Genomic DNA, 17,836 nt, shown 5'->3' on the forward strand with positions numbered 1-17,836 from the left:
CAAGTGAACACTAAAAACACAACTTCCTGGTCACTAAAAACACATTCAAATAGTATCTAAACATTAAAAAAAGTAACAAGATAAATAAGATGATATTAACTCAATAAAATGTGAGTTTTTTATGAGCTTCATAATGAATGTGTGCGAATTCTGCGGAAGAAGGGTGGTAGTGGGTGTTGGAAAGGAGGAGTGACGGAGATCGCACACCTGTCAACTTATACGTTTTCCCCGTATTTTATACATGATTATTTCACATTGCGCACGCCGTTAAACAATTTTTAAACGGAAAGACCGACATTATCTTGCCCATTTCGGCTCTAATCCGGAGTATCTCTTTTACTAGTAGCAGATGACAACTTCGTTGTGAATTACTAATATTGTTGCGGTATTCTACAAAGTCTGTCTTGCAGTGAGTAGGTGCTGCGTAGTGTTTGTAAGGTTTATTATTGCTTAGTAAGGAAGATTTGCAATCATTGATAAGGAGAGCAATTGGTGGAGGTTGATGGGTATGAGATTGAGAAATTGTTTATGATACGCAAGTACTGATCGTACACTTAAATTTAAAGGTGGTGTCCGCAACTTGAAATTTCGCAACTCTTTGCCACCATCTCCTGGCTTAAAAGTCATGATCGCAGTCCGTTCATTCCTGAAGGACTAATAAGCCATTATTTTTATGACTTTTTGAGGGGTTGGGTTGGTGTTTGGTCTATATTTGAAACAGGCCTTTTCTTGCTTTTACGACTTTAAAGCTACAATAACAAAAAAAAAACAGGAACGAGTATGAAATCGAACTCTCCTCCCCCTGCCTTGCTTTGTAATGTTTTGCGAGTCACGATATGGCGGTGCTGAAAGTAAGATAAAAGCAGATGGTTGCAGAGGCAAAAAATTAAAAAAAGCTCTTGGAACTCAGTTGAGCATTGTTAATGCATAGTAGATACAATATTCTACTTTCAACTTTTAAAGACACCTCAAATGACGCACCCTTACTGTCGCTTAAAATGAACAAAACATTTTTAAAGCCCTTTTTTTCCTGTAGTAGTTTGCATGAACAAACTGGATGAGCTGATGCTGGCTGTAAGCAATGAGGACTAGTGAGCAGTCTCCAGTGGTAGCCTCTGGGACTGCTCCTGAATATATAGAGATCCTATGGGTAAGCAGTCACGAACGGTGAGCAGTCCCTAGTGGTAGCCTTTGGGACTGCTCCCGAATATATATACCCTGTATAGCGAGCAAGATTTTTGTTAAAAAAAAACTCGTATATCAAAATTCTTGTGTTTAGAGGTGCTTGTATGAAGAGGTTCCACTGTACGTGTTGTCTGAAGTGTTCCTTTTTAATGTAAGGTTTTGTATCGACACACAGAAGATTTATTCGACTCCCGGAAGCCCACAGACACAAGAGAATGAGAGTCATTTGTCAAAGTGTGACGCGAAGACATAAAGGAGCGACCTATTGATGACTTACACACAATGCCGGCCTCTTTGTGGGCGAGTCTTGCCTGCAGTGAGCGCTGTGGATGCGATGCCTTTGCACCAGCTCGTCGGCCGACGGATCCGTCCAAAAGTGGTCGGCTGTCTTCATCTTTGTGTACTCCAAAGCGCAAGGTCCCACTGACACAAGGGAGGGTCAAAGTTATATTGGGACACCAGCCATGAAATCAAGTGCATGCTCCAACATTTTATTAGTTAGTTCCATTTTCCCCAGATTATAAGGTGCACCCCAAAACCCCTAATTAGACAGAATTTTAATGTGTGCCTTATCACCTACTGCGAATTATATGCAGACAAAATTGGAAATGTGTTACAATATTTGTGCAATTATTGATCTTATCAGTCAATACATTTTATTAGTGACCACAAATGTATAACAGTCCAGAACAAGCTAGTAATGAGTTCTAACAACCAGGCCAATAACGACATAAATGGTTGTTCACAATTGCATAACAATGGATACAACGGGAATTGAACCCTGATCGCGGCGGGGAGAGCGCCAAATCCTATTTACAAGGCCACTATGGAAACAGATGACACACAAAAATGCATTAGGTGTCTCATTATTACACAAATGTTAGTCACAGTACCAAAACGGTTACGGAAATGAGAAAACAGAAGTGATTTCAATTTTTCTCAAGTCAAACTAAGCATTATAAGTGACAAATGTTTTGAATAAGTGTGACGATTTAATTATTTATATATTTCAGGACTACTGAATTACTTACCACGATGGCTTTCTCTTTGTCCAGTTCCTAACGGCCAAACTACTTCCCACAATGCATTTGCGCTTATTCAGTTCAGAATAACCAAAAACATTCCCACAATGCCTTTCTTTTTATTCAGTTCAGAAAAGTGTGTTATTTGGAAAGACTTAGGTTTGATACTTGACAATCTTCTTGCGGTCCGCCCAATAATAACACACTTAAAAAAGTGTGAATATAAGATGTGTCATTTGCATCCCTACTGGGCTAGTGGATATGACACGATACAAGTTTGATTCCTGTTGCATCCAATGCAATGCATTTAGCAATCAGTGATATATTCCGATTGCTCAATCCATACAGAAGTACATAGACATTTTAATATGTAATGCAACCTTAGCTCTAACTGCAGATTTCATTTAAGGCTTCTATATATTAAAAACATCCCAAAAGGCTATTTTTGGGTGCGCCTTACAATTTGGAGCGGAAAAAACGGCAATCTAAAACTTCAAAACAGATCATTTGAAATCATTGTGCAAGGGAGAGTTTCTCAGTGTTCCCTTAACAGCCAGTGAAAATGAAAGTCATTTTAAGATTTCAAGTCATCTCTTGTTACATAACTTGAATGTCTTTGAGCAAACCTCCCAACGGTAACAGAGCTGCTGTTTGCATATGAACCTCCGCCCACTCCCATGGATTTTTTTCAGACCGTCTCTCTCGTTTTTTGCCCGAGGATGTTTCAAAGGTTCTCAATTGGATTTAGTTAGGTGAGGAATGAGCGGGGAAGCCACACGAAGAGTTACTCTTCTCTTATGCCTACAGCAACCAGTAATGCAGAGATTCCTTTCAAACCGAGGAGCAGCATGGTCATCCGTGAAGATGATTTTGAAACAAAACACACCTCTTCTTTTGTTCATAAAGTCGCCACACTCTTTATTCCAGCAAGAAACTTGTCATTGTTGCCTCTTTTGGTAATGGTAGTTAAAAGAAATACCACAATAATTGACTACATGATTGGCTTTTTATTTGCATTGGACTGATTAGTAAACACCTATTTTAAAGTGCTTAAAAATTAACCACTAGGGGTTGCTGTATTATAGAAAGGAGAAGCGTGTGAATTTGAATAAGTCAAGCTACAGAAGCCCAAACGATACCACTTTGCAAAATTTGCAGACATTTGTGAGATCAACGACCAATTTCGGTAAGTGACAGTCTATTGAAGCCACAATCCTGCACTCAGTTTCATGTTTCTCTTTAGGTTTTTTGCTCTTTCCCTCTCCTATCTCTTTCAACTTCAACTTATTAACTAATTGCTAGTTTGTTGTCTTCCTCGTCATGTCCAAAGCAACCTTGTCTCAGCGTTTTGTTCTTCCAGTGTAATGAACCCCTGCTTGACCTTTTGGATGACAACTAGCGGCTGACGATCCCTGGGACTGTCGGCTTTCTATATACTGTTGCCACCCTACTGGACTACCTGTACCGAACCCTGCCTGAATAAAAGACCACAGTTTACTGTACTGATCAGTGTTTCTGCACTGCGCTTCGTCACCACCCCTAGTTGGTTGTTGACGCAATCTTCGCCATCAACAACAGAAGACCGAGTAAGCTGGATTTACCTGGAGCTGCTAAAAAGAGCGACGAACTGGAGTTGGTCAGAGCTATAGTAGGTCACAGACAGGTGGTTAAGTTGTACGGCTTGCTTGCGAGAGCAATCCAGCAATTGTCAAGCGGCGGAATTCTGACTCCCCACTCCAGCGACATTTGCTTGCACGAACAGCACCGGAAGACGAAGCAAGATTCTTTTACACAGAGTGGCAAAAACTAACAAGAGCAACTAGCGGCGAGACATGGGATGGAGCCAAGCAGCTAACCCAGTGTACATGAAGCTGTGTGCATACAACACCATGCGTTTTACAGCCCTCTCATTCAATTTCATCAGATTTGATTTAAATATCACCAGGGACTAAGTATAACTCTGAGTAAATCTGAAATTCAAGTCCCTGCTGTGACTCATTGAAACATTTTAGAGCTACAACAAACATTGCCAGAGAATGTAGACAGAAAAGGCTTTTTACATAATAGAGTCGTAAAGACCAGTAATACTCCGCAGTTTTATGTATAAATGAGCCAAATACATTTTTAATAGAAAACCCTTGCTCATTGAAGTCACAAATTACCTAGCAAAGAAGCAAGGATTGGTCCATCCACTGGGTCCATTAAAACAGCCTCTTTTTCATAATATTTACTGCAAGAGAGATAAATAGGAATAGAATCAGGTGGGTGGTTGAGAGGGACAGCGCGTTCCCGCAAAACAATGAGACACACACACATATGTATCGCACCTGCTGTTTTCCACAAGGAAGAGGACAATCTTGTCCAGCACTTTCTCGAATAGAGCTGTCCGAATCCATAAGTTCTTAATGGCCTTCGGTGTGAGGCTGGGAAGACGAGGCATTCGGCGCATGCTGTCCTGGCTTTGCAAACTTTGACTTCGTCTGCAAAAAAAAATCACGTTTTACTAGATGTAGGAAAAAAGAAGGCCTAAATGGGAAATGGCCATCTGCTGTCTGCTCTGCTGTTTTTCACTCACTTGGTGTCGAGGACCTGCTCCAACTCCTGAGCCTTCTTGCACAGCTCCTCAGCTGGGGGAAAGCTTTTTCCAACCTTCATGAACAGGGCGGCTATCTTGTTGCTTCGTAGAAAGCCCGCCGCTCTACGTTTCAGCCCGTGCAAGACACATGCCTCCACCGCAGCTTTTGGAGGAGAGAAAAAGCCAGTTTTCACCTTTCAATCTGTATGAATCTATTACATCTCTGATTTTGGACAAGGTTTTAATATTAATTATATTTTAGTCTTTTATTTATTTTAAATTAAGATTGAATATACTGTACCATAAAGGAGCTGCACAAGATTTGGAACTGTTTTACTTGTGGTCGCCATCTCCTGACTGGTGTCATCATTGCAGTCTCTGTCAAGCTCCTTATGTTGCATGTGCAAGTATGTGAATTTCTTAGACCCCCACGAAAAAACTCTCTTGGGTTTGGGTTGTTTTTTTTGGACTTTACTTGCAAAAGGCCTTTTCTTTTTTTCACTACTTCATGCTACATTAACAAATAGAACAAAAAAAACCACTGGAACGAGCATTAAGTCACTCCCCTCTGTCTACCCATTCCTTCAACCTAACATGTTACACCCCAAACAGCTTGAATTAAGATTAAGTCTGGCGGCATGGTGGGAAAATATTATAAAGGCTTTTTGAACTTCGTCGGGCATTGTTAACACATAAAGTTGAAAATATAATATTTTTAAGTATAAGGACACTTCAATCGACGCACCCCACCTTTAACCTTAAAATATTGAAATAAGCAGTGCAAAGGTTTTATTAATGATGTAAATTAACCTAAAAATAATACAATATATTTTTTAAAAATAAAATACAGAGAGGTATCATGCAAATAAAACAAACTTTAATGGCATAACTAGGGTTTTTTTTTCCAAAGTAAACGCCACAACAAGGATTTATTGTTAGGTAAATGAAATCTAGCAATTGAAATCTAAATGCAGCAGAGAAAAGGGACCATTATTTTATCCCATACATATTAAAGTAAAAGAAAATTAATGCAGGAACTTGAAATCATAATATAAGAAGTGGACAATATGCTGCACTGATTCTCACTGTAACCACAACTTGTCAGTTAATCCTTTCACTTGTCCGTGAGAAGATAAGGGACATTAAACATTGACTGTCCTCTGCTGGAAAGCGGACGTGGCAGCACCTGAAACCGTGTTGACATTTGAGTCCTCCTTAGGACTAATCCTGCGCTTCTGTTCACATGGGGTCACATAGAAGACCGCCGTTGCTGTGGCAACCCCCTTGATAGTGAATTTCGGAAGAGCACGCAGAGGCAGGGAGGGGAGACTCATCAGCATCACAATCTGTGTTTCTGTTATAAGGACTCCTTCAAACACAGCGTCTCATCTATTGCATCATGCCGCTCTCCAAACGTGATTGAGCCTTTTTGGCAGCCGTCGCCGAAAATCATGTTCATGGCGACGAGGACGAGGTTTAACTTTAGCATTGGCAACGAAGGTGTGAGCACACAATGAAACAGTAGCGCATGAGCAGGTCTGCACAATATCTTGTCTCTTTCCGCTGTTTTCAAACCACCAATCACAGCCAGACCGCTCACAAAGTGCAATGCTTTGTGAAATTGAATTTGTCGTAATTGATGCCGACTGCCCTTGAAATGACAACAAACACATAGGTGGATGAATTAATCCGGGTAAACATTGCTTGTGGAAAGTTCATAAACAAGCAAAATCTTTGATGTTTTCTGCTGTTTAATTGACCCTTTACTGTGCAATGCATTTATGTTGTTTGAAATCTTATTCAAATACTTGCAGGGGTGCGGACATTCCAAAGTAGAATGTGACTGGGTTAAGAATTAGCCAGTTTACATTCAATTGTATGTCATATGGGAGCTAGCACACACCTGACGGCAATTAAAAAGCCTCACGAAATACGTTTTTGGGGGGTTGCAGTGGTCTTTGTTTTGTAGACATTTTATTGCTTTGTAGCTGCAATGTTTTTTGTGGAAACTGACTGCTTCTTGCAATTGCTCAATTCCCTTCACCTTGACTTGACTTGACTTCCAAAAGATGAAAAACAGCCAACATAAGAAAGATGCAAACTGATAAGTTTATTCTTTTTTATATTGGACAGATGCAAAGGATATTTCATAGGATGCCAGTTCCTTTTTTTTGATTATTATTGTTAACCGTTATCCATAGTTTTTAAAATGAGCCAATAATGTTGCTGTTCTTTGGTTTCCTTACAGGAGAGAGCTTTAGGATGGGATGGAATTCTCTCATCTAAAGGCCTCTCCCTCGGTCCTCTTTACAAGTTCAAAATCCAAAACATTTCCTTTTTCCTTGTTTCGAGTGTCTGTTAAAGTCTAAACATGACAATAATACACCCTGACCAGTGTGCCTTTGAAGCAAACATACTTCAAGTGAGAGATTTTAAGAACTGTATAGAAAAATAAAATACGATTCACGGGTCAATTTGGCAGACAGTCAAAAAATTCAGTTTGCTTTTCTAGAGAAAAAACAAAAGATCTTCAAAATGGAAGTCAATCTAAGGATTCCCAGGTGACATTTTTCATTATAGGTCGTATGGGCCTACATTTTGTGTTTGTACAATTTGAATTAATAAGCATTATCCAACAGTTTTAATCCATTGCCAAGGGTGGCCATTTTGAGAGTTCATTGATGATGATATCAGTGTTGCGCAGAGCTTACACATAACAACCTATTATCACCGCGACTGACCGACCATGGGAAGGATAACAACAGGTGGATATGACTTTTCAACTCGTATCCTAAAAGCGAAATCTTAATCAAAAGTCCCTGTTATGACTATTGGTATAGCATACAATATCTACCGTATATTCTGGACCATAAGCGCACCTAAAAACCCCAATTTGGATACAAATTTGAAAGTGCGCCTTAAAACTCTGTGCACATCATAAATAACAGAATGCGGCAAATAAGATGGGAAATGCGTACAATAATAATGGTATGATTTACGATACACAGTTTTACCGGAATAGTCACTGAGCAATGATTAAAATTGCAAATCATTGCATGCAACGGGATTTGAACCCGAGTGATTACAGTGAGAGCACCAACAAGTTGCTACAAAACCACCAGTGGTATAAATTATATACGAGGAGGCAATCGACTTTGTCTCAATATCACACTATTTTTACTCGCGTTGCCACAACACTGATTTGCAAAGTGCATTCTAATAGATGAAACAGTGTCTCCACTTCTTTACCCATGTGTCACTAAGCTCTCGATTTAATATGTACAGTACGCGTACGTAAAAGAGCTTATATAGCATTTTGTTGAAAGCCTTTGTCTTCTCCATTCTCCCTCATTAATTGTTGAAGATTTGCATGGTGCATTCTGATGCGTTAAACAATCTCTCCAATTCTTCAGGCTATCTTACGATATGTATACATTTAAACGGAGAAGTTAGTGACGCACAGGTAAAGAAGTGGAGGGATTTTAACCTATCAGGATGCAGCACGGGCAGCACAGCGGCGCAGTGGTTAGCGCATGTGCGGCACAGTTCATGTCTTGGGAACCTCCTGCGTGGGTTCAAATCCAGCTCCAGACTTCCTGTGCGGAGTTTGTATGTTCTCCCCGTGCTTGCGTGGGTTTCCTCCGGGCACTCCGGTTTCCTCCCACATTCCAAAAACATGCATTTCAGGTAAATTGGCCGGTCCAAATTGTCCCTAGGTGTGAATGAGCGAGTGAGTTGTCTGTCCCCGTGTGCCCTGCGATTGGCTGGCAACCAGTTCAGGGTTTCCCCTGCCCACTGCCCGATGATTGCTGGGATGGGCTCCAGCACCCCCGCGACCCTGCTGAGGATATGCGGGGTAGCTAATGAGATGAGATGAAGATGCAGCACTCAAATCTGGGTAATGGCACCGTGAGTAAAAAAAGTGTGATAATGAGATAAGCCTAATCGCTTTTTTACATGTTACTTGTAACACTTATGGTCTAATGATAAAGTGTCTGAGCTCACACCGCAATGCTTGTTTGATACCTTACCATTCGCAATGATCGCAGCAAGGCTTTAGGGCTAGGACCTTAGCTTGGCCTTTTGGCTGAGAGTAAGTGTCCCGGCTCCTAGGCTTTGTAGCGTATTATGAACTGACCGATAACGGATAATGGATAATGAATAACGAAGATAGATCAATAACCCTTAAAAACCCCAAAACCCCACACCGCAACCACTTGGATTCAATTTCCATTGCATTCAATGATTTGCAAATTGAGTTAACAGCACATTTGAATGCATTGCTTTAATTTATACCCTTATATCAACTTCATACGCCTTACAGTCCTAAAGTATAAAAAAATACATTGTTTGGGGGGGTGCCATATAATTCAGTATGCCTTATAGTGCGGAAAATACAGTTATTGTTAGGAAATTGTTTGCGCAGACTTCCTCCTTCAACTGTCTTACAAAGTGCTTAATGGAGAAAAAGCGATTTGAGCATTAAACGTGCTTGCAAACACCTAAGAGTAATTAGATTCAATGGGAGGAACACTAAAGCTGACACGTTTAGTCAAAGGTATAATAGATAAATAAACAGTGAACGAGTGCTAGGTTAAAAAAACGTGGAAAAAGACACAAAAATCTGTGCTAGGTTTGTAGACTTTTCTGTAACACTGTATTATCTGAAAGGATGACATACTGTAGGCACTTGAAAGTACAACGCTAAATAATTGAGCATCGGGCCATTTAACACGAGCCCCATCATTTATTTTCATGCTGCACTCCCTCCGTCGCATGTCAATGGTTTGGACTTTTCTGCTGCAGCTCATCAAAGGAATCACAATGTTTGGGGCTAATTGCTCCCTAGAGAGCTGGATGAGATCTTCTACCACCCTCCATTTGCTCAATTCTAGTCTACACAGACCACAATCCAAAGTGGTAACAAGAGCCAGCCAGGTTGAGACGAAGAGAGAAAGGTGGGAGGAGGACAGGCTAGACAACAATAGCAAAGAAAGGCAATTTTTTAAAAACTGATTAGTGTCCATTAGGATCAATGATTGTAGAAGAAGCGCTCTCCTTTGAGGCACGACTTTTAAAGGATTCAATGTATAATGATTATGCGGACAGCAAAGGAACTCGATGACACTCTGCCATGAATGCACAGTTAAACACAAAACCTACCACATTAAATATTAAGCACCCTGTAAAAGGAGACGTTCAATCTCATTTTAATAAAATCTGAGTAGCATATTCATAAAATCCTTCACTAGCTAAACTAAAGAAATGTCTCAAAAGAATATCCAATTTTGTGAAACTGCAGTGATGTTCATTAACTCTTAGGATTCAAAATGCAAAATTTGTACTCAACTCATGACACGCGTATAAAAATTACTGAAGAATTGAAATGGGAATTACCCTTTATTACAACAATTTACAGCAAAGCCTTCCGTTTTTTCAACAATTCGATCTCATTTTGCTTCTACCAGTGCTTTTCTCACAGTCGCTAACACGCTCATTGATGTGGAATAAGGATTAAATTGAATTAAATGGCACGGTGACCAAATCTTTTGAGACAGTTGAAAGCTTTCTAACATCTGTTGGGGAATCAAAATAATTAAAAAACATCATGTCATCTCAGAAAAGCTTTTAGAAAAGCTTCTTTAGAGCTCAGTGAATTCCACATTCCATGTTTCTTTTTTGAAAAAAAAAAATCATATTTTTTTTCGAATGTATTGCAATAAATTTGTCGCATTCTGTTCACTGCAGGATGCAAAATACTACACACCGTATCTTCAAAATCTGTATACTGTTTCTGTATGCAGTTACCCAAGGATGGATCACACGCCCAAAAAATAATATCGTACTGTCATTTGTCAGCCTGGACAATTAGGATCGTAATCAACTTAAAACAATAAAATTCATAAGTCACTTTTATCTAAACAAAGTTTCATTGATTAAAAAACAACAGTCCATGCAAAATCGTTAGAAAACATAAGTGATAAATCTTATCAAAGATTTACCGCTCCTATCCTTTGCAAAAAATAAAATAAAACAAACAAAAAATTAACATACGAGTACAGAAACCCCTCCCAACTTCGTGCTTCGGTTATTGCGGGTTCACAGCTCAGATTCAGATTCAGATTTACTTTATTGTCATTCGTGTACACGTGTATACAGAACGAAATGTCGATACATCTGACCCGCACAGTTTCCTTGAGCGTCAGCCAGGATAGATAAGTTTAACCGTGTCTTCGTCAGAATTATAGCGCAGCAGTTCGTCATCTCGCGGTTCGATGCCACTTCCAGTTGTTAAATAGTCCAGTTTATTGTTTATTGAGAGCGAACGTTGGAGAGGAAAATGGATGGGAGAGGCGTTTTGAAGGGTTTAGCCTTTAGCCTAGCGGTTAGCCCGGCCCGACAACCTTGCTTCCTCCTCCAGTCACGCCGCTCTCTTGCCACTCTGCTTCGCTGCTTTGTAGGCCGCTGGGTCTTGTTGACGTAGCAGTCCGAGGCTAAGTAAACACTCCCGAGTGGTCATAGCACCGAGCGCTTGATTTCTGGATGATCGCATATCCAGCAAAAAAATTGCGATCGTATATTAAGCTGCGGTTTGAGTTGACTTTTGTTCGCCGTCAAAACTGAGTCGAAGACTGGGTTTTATGACCCAAGTGTGAAAAACTGTAGCGAGCCGATGTAGCCGCAGCCGAACAGGGGCGCCGCCATCTTGTCATCATATATTTTGAATTGTCTTTATTGTCATTGATAGCAACGTGTCACGCATTGTGTTTTTCTGAATAGACAGCACATAGCAAATGCTCTCAAAGGGGCAAGTTAGGGAGGTCTTTGTGTGTGGGGTGGGCATGACTGTCTATGTGAACGACCATGGTGGGCTGAGTATCCTGTCAGTCAATCAACAGAGTGGGGCACAAATCAATGTTTCCCTAAAACAAACCTGGAAGCATGATGACTGCTAGCTTTTATGGCATGTTACATTGAAAATAAAATAATCAATTAAATTACTCTGTGGAAAGTCAGAAGAGCGCAGAAAAACACTAATAACCAGTGTGTGCATGTGGATTGTTATTGGGTTCAGGAAACAACTGGGGGGCGTCTGGAGAGAAGCTAATAGCGAGGCTGCAGGTTCGGCCAATTGATACAGCTACGCTAACAACTCTCTTAAGCCGCCCCTGCCGAGACTGTCTCCCACCAAAGCCAGATGCATTATCCATAAAAAAGATGACCTGAAGCTACAACTGTGTGGGAAAATGTTACATTCGGAATGGATGTATTTTAATCATCACGAAGACCTGGCTTATTCAAAGGACACCCGATACTAGCATGCAGCTAGCTAGCTAGCCAATCTTTAAATTGCTTTCTTACACTAAAAGGAGAAGCCCTCCAATTTTGTTGTACTTTTTGTATGATGACAATAAAGACCATTCATTCAACTGCAATTGTTCTCTTTTGTTTATTTGTAGATCTATAGTTGTTATTTTGTTACAGACGTATACTCTCAGTCGGTAAGGACGTCATGTAGATGCAAGTTTGCCCCTTTGAGGCTTCTATGAAGGTGCGATGCTACTTCGGGATTTTCAACTTTCGCGGGGGTTCTGGTCCCAATTAACCACGATAACAGGTCTTAACAAATAAATCAGCAAAAGCTTTGGGTTAATCAAATTTACCTTTTTGAATTTCTAACCCCAATCTAAAAAATTCAAACTGTCATTTTAGAAATGAGTAATTTTTCTAATTAATTCAATTTATTGTACATTCCTACAGTTCACATAGACGAGTCTTCATCCCTTATAAGAGTTGAAGATGCCTACCTTCTTTTATTGTTTTCATGCTTGCTAGCTTGCTACTAAGTGAAGCGGTTTTAAAGACATGCTTATATCAGCCAGGCAAAAATAGGGAAGTGAATGCGACATAAAGTCTTGTTTGGTCTTAACCAAACAGCTGCTAAGTGTGGCTGGCAGGTGGGCAGTGTTTTTTCTCACACCCTATATTAATATCATACTTTGCTAACACCATTAGGTGAAAGAAGTAACCTTTAAACGCGATGCGTTTCACACCAACAGACTAGCTTAAATGTATCAACGACGGGGTTTTTCTGAATAACGTGCTGCTTGAATTCAAATCATTAATTAATGCATGATGCATAATGAAACAGTTTAATTTATTGATACAAACCTTTCATTCAGTAGTTCAGAATTAGAAGATCTATATATAGAGTTGTAAAATTTAAATGTGTCATTGGATATATAGTCATGATTCTATGACTTTTCAGCTAAAACCTTTTTATTATTTGTTATCTATATCTTCTTTGCTTATTAAATAGTAATAAATACACCTTATGATTATTATGAGTGCTTGCATATTGATGTAATCATTTGACTTCTCAATATATCCATTCATTCAGTTGTTATACATTATCTACATTGTACCAAATGACTTTTTTTTTTTTTGCTTTTGGGAGAAGACATTGAGTTTTATCAACACATACTAAACCCAATCTGGACAAAGATCTGATGGTAAGTAGGGTTTTTTCGACTAAGGTTACGTTTTTGTCATAGCCCGCGTTCTTGGTAAATATGTCAGCCATTTCAAAGGCACATTTTATGAAACCATATGACCGTATACTGTACTCACATGCCAAGAATATTCCGTTTCATTTAGTTTGTTTGATTTTGTTGCGATTATAACCTCAAAAGGAACTGCTTCACTCCAGAGTTTTTGCACCTGTCGCAGAGGAAAAAGAGTCTGTTCTCCTCCCAAAGAAATATACTTCTCTGTACCCCTGTTATTCACTTAACATTTGGCTTAAGAGTAACAACATGACAGTTTTAATTACATTACTGTTACACAAACAGAGAGGACACATGGAAACTGTGCCATTAAAGTCAATCTTTTGTTTCAGCAGCAAATACGAGCGGGATTGTTTAGTCAGGAGGCAGTACAACAAGTATTTTCACAGGAAGCACTTTGAGTGTGCACGGTGATCTCAAGAGTAATTAACATTAATCAAGGGCCTTTTCCATTTTGGATATAGAAGGGTTGGCAGTGTTCATTCTGTCTTGGCAGCGAGAGCCAAGCATTTCAATGTAATTAAAAAGGTTGATACAACTGCTGATATGTAATAGTCTAATAATTTTAAATGTTATTTTCTAGTAAAAAATATGATATTTAAAATAAACAAAACAATCCAATATGAAGCTAAACTACCAGTTTTAATTAGTGCTGGAAAAGGATATAGCTTTCAGCAGCCATCTATAGTATCCTTGATAGTTTGACTTTTACTACATAAGTTTTTGGCTCATTTAGGAAATAAATTAGGCGTTTTAAATTAGACTGTTTTTTGTTGTGACCGTTATCCCTACTTGGTAAAATGTTTCGTTGACTGGCATGCTGGAATAAATGTGTGTGTGTGGCTTCCACTGAATCAATAAACGGTCTGCCTTACGACTTGTGGTTAAATTAGCACACTCAGCAAACAAATACAATTTAAAAATATTAAAAAAAACAACAATACGTAATTACCATATTTTTCACAATATAGAGCGCACTGGATTATAAGGCACGACCCACCAAAAATAGTATTTTCTCTCGTTTTTTTTCACACGTAGGGTGCACTGGACTATAAGGCGCATGGAATTGAAACTACAGTAAGAGCATCCATATTTAACCGTTGCACATTTTATACACTTGCGGTATTTATTAGTGCAATAATTGATCCGTTGAAAAACGACACTAAACAAAAACTGATCAAAAGGTTGTATGCAAGTATGGAATCGAAAACTGGGTTATGACGGTAAGAGCGCTGAAACCTAACCACTACACCACAAGTGATGATGATGACCTCTCAATAACACGCTATTGTTACTCACGAGGCTTTGAATGCGAGAGTATGGAGGAAACAGAAGGTCTTGAGAAGATAATGAGCGCAAAATAGCAAGAAAAGAGAAATAACTATTTGCGTTCATTTACATCTTTCAGGACGACTTTCTGTTTTCAAAATTCTCTAACATTCCTTTCTGGCACTGTGAGTAAAAACAGTATGATAATCAAGTAAAATCTAATACTATTTCACATTTTATCCGTACCACTGGTGGTCTAGTAATTAAGTGTTGGTTATTTCACTGCTGCGACCCAGATTCGATTTCCATTATTGATTGATTGATTATTGCTCCAGCGAAGGTCGGGGGGTCCCGTCCCTGTGCGTTGAGCCGACCAGATGAACCAGGTTTTTCCAATGCTGGCGGTCTTGTGCCAGCTGTTCTGTATCCTCTACAGCAACTCCGTGTTGTTGGAGGTCGCCCGCAACGACGTCGAGCCATCGAGTGCGGGGTTTCCCTCGTGGTCGTCTCCAGCCTGCTGCCTTTGGGTCAAACTGGAGAATGGCTCGTGTCGGATGGTCTGGTGGTAGACGAAGGACATGGCCAAACCAGCGGGTGCGGCGTTGTGCGACCAAGGAAGATGCTCGGGGCTGGCACGTGCGGGCTCTGAGCTCTTTATTGGAGACTCGCTGGGGCCACCTGATGTTCTCGATGGTTCTGAGAGCCCTGCTATCAAAACCGTCGATTCTTGAGGCCAGGGTGTCGTTCAGGGGCCATGTTTCTGAGCCATAAAGCAGGATAGAGAGTACGGCGAGGTTGTAAATGCGGAGCTTCGTCTTGCGTGCGATGGTCTGGTGCCGCCAGAGTGGTTTCCAGAGAGACTGCAGAGCAGATGCTGCCAGGGCTCTTCTGCGGAGAATCTCTGGTTTTAGGTCCCCATTGTGTGTCACCATGGACCCCAGATACACAAAGCTCTTGACAGGCTCTACGATGTCGCTACCAATTTGGATGGGAGGTGGATCTGGTCCATCACCGACATACATGAACTTGGTTTTCGTCCAACTCACTTGGAGGCCAAGCCGCGCTGCCTCTTCGTTGTAAATGCCCAGAGCGTCTCTCAGCTGGCTGTAGGAAGTGCTGAGCATGATGGTGTCGTCAGCATACTCCAGGTCAGTCAGGTGGTAAATGCCGAAAGACACTCCGGGGATGCGCTCACTAACCCTGAACATCAGATGTTCGATGATGCAATTAAAAAGGTCGGGAGCAGCCACGCAGCCTTGACGAACGCCGCTGGAGATAGTAAACCAGTCGGAGTCAATGCCGTTGATACGGACACAGCTCTCTGCGTTGCTGTAGAGTAGCTTGAACAGGGCTATGATCTTGGGTGGTGCTCCGAGAGCTTGGAGGATGTTCCACAGTGAAGAGTGGCAGACGGTGTCAAAGGCGGCCTTCAGATCAATGAATCCGATATATAGATGGCGATCTTTACGGAATTCACGGGTCTTCTCTATCAGCAAACGGACGGCAGAGATGTGGTCCGTTGTGGAGCGGTTGGGCATAAAGCCAGCCTGCTGGGGACGGCGGTAGCTTCTGATTGCTGGAAGGGCACGGCTGAGCAAGATCCTGGTAAAGACCTTGCCCGATTTCCATTATACATAATGTTTTTCAATTTATTCAGCAATGTTAATCTATTCATCAATTATTGCACTAACACGGTAGCATACATAAAACTTTGTATAGTAGTCATGCACACCTATAAATAATCTATGCATTTTGTGGTCAAAAAGTGTCACCGGGTTATAAGGCGCACCTTTGAATTTCAGGCCAGTTTGGATTTTTTTCAGGTACGACTTACAGTCCGGAAAATTTAGTACATTTCTGTTGCTGGATTCACTGCGCAGCCTCGAAAAAAAGTACGGGTGTGATCAGGCTTTTTGACTACTCACCACAAAGGGAAACAATATGGCTGCTGTCTTCATGAACAAATTTCCTGGTGACTGCTTCCTCCATAATCTGCTTCACCTGTCAATGACATGGCAGATGCAGGATGACTCACTCATTAATATGCCACAGCTGCAAACACGGTCTCTAAAGGGATTGATGAATGAGTGATAAATGTATAGCAGAATAATCAGAAGGGCGTCTTGGAACGGAAAAATCATAAAGTAGACAAATGAGGTACTTTGGAAGAACTGCCGTTGTCAAGTTTAAGGGAATAAAATCCGAGTGGGACGAGTGCTAAGTTGTTGAATGAGTCACCATTTCTCACCCCGAGGATCTTTCCTCGAAATCGAAGTGTTATATATAGAAGTCAAAAGGGATTTTGTTTGTCATCTTTTGCCTTCTATTGTACGTCAACACACTTTTCTATCTTGGTCAGCAGCAAATGATTGGCCGCCTTTAGGCGCTCGGACATCTTTTCATGAAAACGAAACAATAAGGAACAAGGTCAAATATGCATGCTCTCAAGATAATACTCGTAATTGGTCGCCATGGGGATAGAAGTCCTCCCTGCTGTCCTGACAACCGCTTAGGAACACTAGTTAGAAAGACTTAATAGATCAATTGCTATGGTAAAGTCCTATTGTGCAAGAACTACTTTGCAGTTTACCACGTAGATATGCATCATTTGCTGCCCTGATGACCTTGTTCACAACCAACAAAACCAATAGTCCAGAATCTATATTCACACTTCCTTCTCAATAATCTTTCCAAGGGAAACCTGTCCAAGGCACAGCAACAAACCCACATTTACACTTTCAATGTTGAAATAACATACAATTAAAGTTGTAGTTACAAAAATATGTAAAAACTACTAGAACTTCTCACTATTGCCCAAAACCTACTTAGGTAATTGAGATCCTTCAAACATGTTACTTATTTCAAAACAAGGTAATATGGATTACATTTCATTTACAATTTATTAGTACTGTATTATCCAGACCACAATTTTTACTTTTTAATCCATTTCTATCATGTACAATATACTACGATAAAATATACATAATGTCACAGAACTAGCATTATTATCCTTTTTGCTTTACAGCGCAATTAATGCCTTCGTTGAAAACTTGGGTCGTCTTCTTGTATGACAAAAACAAATTTCTTCTTCTATTCCAAAAGCAAGCAAAGTCTTCTCCTGCGCAGAAACCTAGCATTGTTTTATTTTCTTTGCTGAAAATTTGGGGTGACTTCTTCTGAAGACAAAAGTATAATCATTTAAAAATGGTTAAAATAGT

The 17,836-nt window shown here is 40.3% G+C and overlaps 1 protein-coding gene across 4 annotated transcripts in view; it reads right to left on the minus strand.

Annotated features, from left to right (window-relative positions):
- sgsm1a (small G protein signaling modulator 1a) overlaps positions 1-17,836 on the minus strand; it is a 64,016-nt gene that overhangs the window by 27,001 nt on the left and 19,179 nt on the right. For all 4 annotated transcript variants that reach the window (XM_088335899.1, XM_088335897.1, XM_088335898.1 and 1 more), the window contains exons 3-7: positions 16,544-16,619; positions 4,783-4,945; positions 4,535-4,687; positions 4,370-4,437; positions 1,463-1,608 (exon numbers count right to left, since the gene is read on the minus strand). In XM_088335899.1, the coding sequence (XP_088192025.1) occupies positions 1,463-1,608; positions 4,370-4,437; positions 4,535-4,687; positions 4,783-4,945; positions 16,544-16,619 (606 nt within the window). The remainder of the gene's footprint in view (positions 1-1,462; positions 1,609-4,369; positions 4,438-4,534; positions 4,688-4,782; positions 4,946-16,543; positions 16,620-17,836) is intronic.

This window comes from Urocampus carinirostris, chromosome 5 (assembly GCF_059441175.1).
Source record: "Urocampus carinirostris isolate Australia breed hairy pipefish chromosome 5, RoL_Ucar_1.0, whole genome shotgun sequence".
NCBI classification, from domain to species: Eukaryota; Metazoa; Chordata; class Actinopteri; order Syngnathiformes; family Syngnathidae; genus Urocampus; species Urocampus carinirostris.